The 5,177-nt window shown below is 52.3% G+C and overlaps 1 protein-coding gene across 1 annotated transcript in view; it reads left to right on the forward strand.

The window, feature by feature from the left end:
* The first annotated feature begins 1,632 nt into the window (after positions 1-1,632).
* ESYT1 (extended synaptotagmin 1) overlaps positions 1,633-5,177 on the forward strand; it is a 17,402-nt gene continuing 13,857 nt past the window's right edge. The window contains exons 1-7 of the mRNA XM_006165596.3: positions 1,633-2,229; positions 3,816-3,857; positions 4,040-4,174; positions 4,294-4,367; positions 4,482-4,554; positions 4,680-4,769; positions 4,950-5,005. Of these exons, the coding sequence (XP_006165658.1) occupies positions 1,684-2,229; positions 3,816-3,857; positions 4,040-4,174; positions 4,294-4,367; positions 4,482-4,554; positions 4,680-4,769; positions 4,950-5,005 (1,016 nt within the window). The 5' untranslated portion in view covers positions 1,633-1,683. The remainder of the gene's footprint in view (positions 2,230-3,815; positions 3,858-4,039; positions 4,175-4,293; positions 4,368-4,481; positions 4,555-4,679; positions 4,770-4,949; positions 5,006-5,177) is intronic.

Consider the following 5,177-nt stretch of genomic DNA (forward strand, 5'->3'; position numbering starts at 1 on the left):
GAGAGGTTTCTGTTTAAGGAATTTCATCCTTTTTTATTTGTAGTTCTACTTCATCAGTTGGCAAGCAGTTCACTCATTTCTGTCTTCTATCTGCTCATTTCTGGAATTATGGAGGATGTAAGGGACAGAGAAAAAAACTGTTCCTTATACAATTTTGCAAACTGAATCTTGATGCTGAACCCTCAGGGAAGTAGAGAAAGGGAAGTGAGAAAAATTAAGATTAAGGGCCAGGGGCCAGCAGGTGGCAAGATGGTTCAGGTGCTGGACTCCTACATGGCCGACTGCAGTTCCAGACCTGGTGGCTTGAGAGTCACGCCCAATACATGTGCATGTGTGCCCAAAATCCCAAGGGAAGAATGGAGAAGGAATTGCTGTGTGGCCTTCTCCCCCTACCCCCGGGGAGTGACTTCTCACATTCCCTCTCTGTCTGTGTCTCCCCGGCAAGTGCCAAGTGCGTGTGCCCTGTGGCAAAGAAAAAAAAAAAAAAAGATGGAGGCTGGCAGGGACAGGCTTAAAACAGCTTTTGATTCCTCACAGTCTGATGAAATCCATGTCCTGGAAATCCAGATAAACTATATCAGCTGCAGATCTAGTTTCTCCACAACTGTCAACAATGATTCCTCAGAATAACACAATAAGGTCCATATATACTACAGCATGGAACCGTATTAGTTCTACAGCTGACTATAATCCAAATCTTTCTTCTGACTCGGATAAATGAGAAAACCTTCTCATCACCCGATTAGTGTCCTAGAAATAATTGTGGTCAGGAAAGTCTTTTTTAAAAAAAAATTATTATTTTATTTAACTTTCTTATTTATTTTAATTTGACCAGAGAGGGACAGAGCAAGAGAGAAAAAAAAAGCAAGCCACCAAGTCTAAGACTCAAACCACAGTCAGCCATGTGAGAGTCCAGTGACCTTAACCACCACGCCACCTACCAACTCGAAGGTGAGTCTTAATCTAGGCTTTATGATAGAGATAACCACCTAATTCTAGATTTCCAAAAATAAAGCCTCACTTCCTAATTCACTCCACCTTTTTTTTTTCCCTTTCCCCTAAAGCTGGATTCTTGTCTGTAATTCTCTAATTTCCAGTTTTCTCTAACATCAGTCGTTAAGAGGCACAGAAAAGATATAGTAGATTGGGAGGAGATAGGGTAGGTCATCAAGAATTTCATTCAAAATAGGACCATTTTCTTTCCTTTCAATGAGCAGCGGTGAGGGCGGGGGGGGGGAATAAAGGATAAGCAATGTACTCGAAGTATAAAAATGAAGAAAAACTGACAAATGGACATACAGGAATCCCAAATCAAATCCTGCCAAACGGTCTTGGATGGGTGGAAGAAGTCCCGACCCTCCACAACCCCTCAATTTCGCAACTTCAACTCCGTCTAAATCCGAGTAATCGGCGGTGCGGCTCACTATGACGTTATACCTCAGGCACTCCAATCGCACGTGAGGGGAGCGTTTGGTCCCGCCTCTCTTTAAGTGGTACGCCACTCCTTCTCCTTTTTATAACCAATTAGATGCTGCCCATTAGCCCCTTTCCTCCTTTTCCCGCCATCCCAGACCTCCCATCTTGGCACTCTGCTCCAATCAGGGAGGTCCCGCCTATCCGAAGCCCTCTCCTATCCCCGCGGGAGAGGGGCGGGGTTTCAACCTTTTGACTCCACCTCGGTCTATGCGGCGCGGACCAACCCAAACCTTCAGCTGGGGGGGGCGTGGCTTGAAGTCCCCTCCTAGGTTCCCGGGATCACGGTTTACCCCTGGTGCTGGCGGCAAGACTAGGCGACCTCCAGCTGGTCTCTGTCGCGCGGGTCCTCCCAGAGGTGGCACCATGGAGCACTCTCCTGGAGAGGGCTCCAACCCCAGCCCCACTGACCAGCCCTCGGCTCCCTCCGACCCTCCTGACCAGTCCCCAGCTGCTCACACAAAGCCGGACCCAGGTTCTGCGGGCCCACCTGCCAGCCCAGGCGCAGCGGGTGAGGCCCTGGCGGTGCTGATTTCTTTCGGGCGGCGGTTGTTGGTGTTGGTGCCGGTGTACCTGGCCGGGGCAGCGGGACTCAGCGTGGGTTTCGTGCTCTTCGGCCTCGCCCTCTACCTGGGCTGGCGCCGGGTCCGCGACGAGAAAGAACGGAGCCTTCGAGCAGCGAGGCAGCTGCTGGACAACGAGGAGCGACTCACGGCAGAAACACTGTATATGAGCCATCGAGAGCTACCTGCCTGGGTGAGTGACCACCCTCAGCCCTCGGTGCAGCCTAGCTTTCTTTCAGCCCCTTAGTTCCGGAGCTCTCCCTCCCACCTTATCTCGGCCCCAGACTTTCCCCTTGCACCCTGCTAGCCCCCTGCGTGCTGGGATGCGCCTCTTAGGACCGACTACCCACTCTCCCCATCCATTCCACACGAGCAGTTCGGATCATCCTTCCACAGAATCAGGACTTTCTCTACTCTTGGGCAACAGCAGTAACACCATCTGGGGACCCCGTCTCAGCCGAGTCTCTTCTTACTAGCCAAGACATCTTGAATTCCCCTCCTCTGGCTTCTGGTGCCACTTCGCGGTTTCTACTCCTGGGCATCACTGTCTCTGTTACCACTCAGAGGACTCCCTCATCTCTCATAATACCCTCAAGACTTTTCCCCTACTTAAGGTCATGCAGTTCTCCCTTTTCCCGCTCTTATCCCGGGTACCCGCTGGGATCAAGCCCCGGGAGCACTGCACAACTGAGCCAGGGCACCTGGACTGACCCTCCGGCCATCGCCTTCCAGTCTCCAGCGGCCGGCCGGGCTGCAGCGCAGTGGAGACGACCGCTGAACAAAGGGCGGGGGTGCTGGGAGGAGAGTAGTGCGGTTGCTGCAGCGCCAGCTGCCCACACGCTACCGCCCCTAGCCGGCCCCACCCTTTTCCGGACTGTGGGCTGCGCTTGCTCGGTTGGGACCGAGACCCTTCTATCTGCGCCTCATCTCATCTCCGGTGGTGAGAGCATGCCATTTCTCTGGCTTTGCAGAGGCAGAGCCCGTTACTCGGCCCCTCCCTCCCTCCCCCTCCCAGCAAAGGTGCCAATAGGGGGAGAATGGCAGAAGAAAGGAATCAATATTGACTGCAGGTAGACAGCTGTGCTTTCCCGTGGAGGCCCTGGACTGGGGCAGAGAAAGGGAAGAAAAGCTTCTAGGGGACCTGTAGGCCAGGCATCAAGTGTCTGCTCCTTCTACTCCTTCACCTGGAAACTAGTCTTCCCACGCCCCACACGAAGTACAGGTGTCCTTCCTTCCCATAAAAGGAGTCACACTGAAAGAGAGAATGAGAAAAAAAGAGTGTGTGAGAAAGAGGAGGAAAGAAAAAAAGAGAGAGAAAGAAGGAAAGAGAAAGAACAGCCAGGGCCTAAATAGCTTTTCTGGCCCCTCTCTGACTCAAGGATTTGCTTCTCTCTTCACCTTCTTGGTATAGAAGCCCTAGTCCTATAGAAGGAAAGCTAGAACAAGGCGCCAGAACTTCCTCAATCCCAGGATTCCCTGGATCTCCATTTGACAGGACCTCCCCCTCCAGAAAGAATGTCCCCATCCTCCTCCCTCCTCTCTAACTCAGCAGCTGTCAGTTCCCGTGAGCTATCCACGAAACAACTTTGTGTGGTTTACACTCTGCCTGCTCCCCTTATCAGAGACCTCAGCCCCCAAACTTGGTGAGGTATAACCCTTTGCCCCACCCCCAGCCCCTGTCACACTCACATGCTCCTTTGTGGGCATCCTGCTGGCATCTTGTGGGCAACCACGGGCAGATGGCACGCTCATCACTGTCTCTGCCTTCTCCACCTCCAGGTCAGCTTCCCAGACGTGGAAAAGGCTGAATGGCTAAATAAGGTGAGACTTGTTGTGATTTTTATTTTTTGTGACGGGGAGAAGAGTTGGTTCCTCTTGCCAGACCCCACCACAGCTCAGTTCGAGGCCCAGCCCAGTTCCCCAGTGCCCTCTGTGGGGAGGATATGAAGGAACTTGCCTTGAGAAGATGGGACTCTCCTATGACTGTCTCTCTTTCCTCCTAGATCGTGGCCCAGGTCTGGCCCTTCCTGGGCCAGTACATGGAGAAGCTACTGGCTGAAACTGTGGCCCCAGCTGTTCGGGGATCTAACCCCCATCTGCAAACATTCACATTTACACGTGTGGAACTGGGTGAAAAGGTATGTGGGTAAGAAGGGAAAGTAATGAAAGGAAGGGGATGGGACAGGGTGGATGTCCCAGAGGGGACTGAGGAATGCCTCCCTGCTCCTCGCTCCCTTAAGAATTCATCTCTCTCCAGCCATTGCGCATCATAGGAGTCAAGGTTCACCCTGGTCAGAAAAAAGAGCAGATCCTACTGGACTTGAACATCAGGTAGCACTCCTCACCCTCTTCCTGCTTCCCCTTCCATGTGTCCTGCTCCCTCTCAGATGTTTTGCTCCCACTGCAGCCTAATACCCCTTTGTTCTCTTCCTTACCAAACTCCAGCTATGTAGGTGACCTGCAGATTGATGTGGAAGTGAAGAAATATTTCTGCAAGGCAGGAGTCAAGGGCATGCAGGTGGGCTAGATAGCAGTGGCCTGCATAATGGGGAGTCTGCCCTAAGTTCCGTGGGCCATGGGGAAGTGTGGGAGGAGGACAGAGGGTCTTTTCTGAGGAAAGGCATTGATTCTCTCTCATTGCAGCTGCATGGCATCTTGCGGGTGATTCTTGAGCCGCTCATGGGAGACCTTCCGATTGTGGGGGCCGTGTCGATGTTCTTCATCCGACGCCCGGTAAGGAACACACTGAAGGGGGGATGGAGAAGCAGGGAAAACAGAGGTCTGGGGGTAAGGGTAGCCAGCTATGGGAAATGAGAAGGAACGCACAAGAAGACTAAGGGGTCTGACAAGTGTTGGAAGTGTGTGATCATGTCCCATAGGATCCCTCCTGACCTCCCTGCTCCTTCCTTCCAGACTCTAGACATCAACTGGACTGGGATGACCAACCTGTTGGATATCCCAGGACTCAGGTATCAGAGATTCATTGAGCACTCGCTACGTGTTCCAGCCCTGGGTTGGGGACTTAAGGGTGCAAAACAGTGAAAGATGCAGCTTGTGTCCCCAGGAAACTTGACTTTAGTTGGAGAGAAAAGACACACCCCTCTGAAAAGTCTTATATTGTGATTATTCTTCTGCAGGGGG

The sequence above is a fragment of the Tupaia chinensis genome, unplaced genomic scaffold (genome assembly GCF_000334495.1).
Source record: "Tupaia chinensis unplaced genomic scaffold, TupChi_1.0 Scaffold143970_1, whole genome shotgun sequence".
NCBI lineage: Eukaryota > Metazoa > Chordata > Mammalia > Scandentia > Tupaiidae > Tupaia > Tupaia belangeri.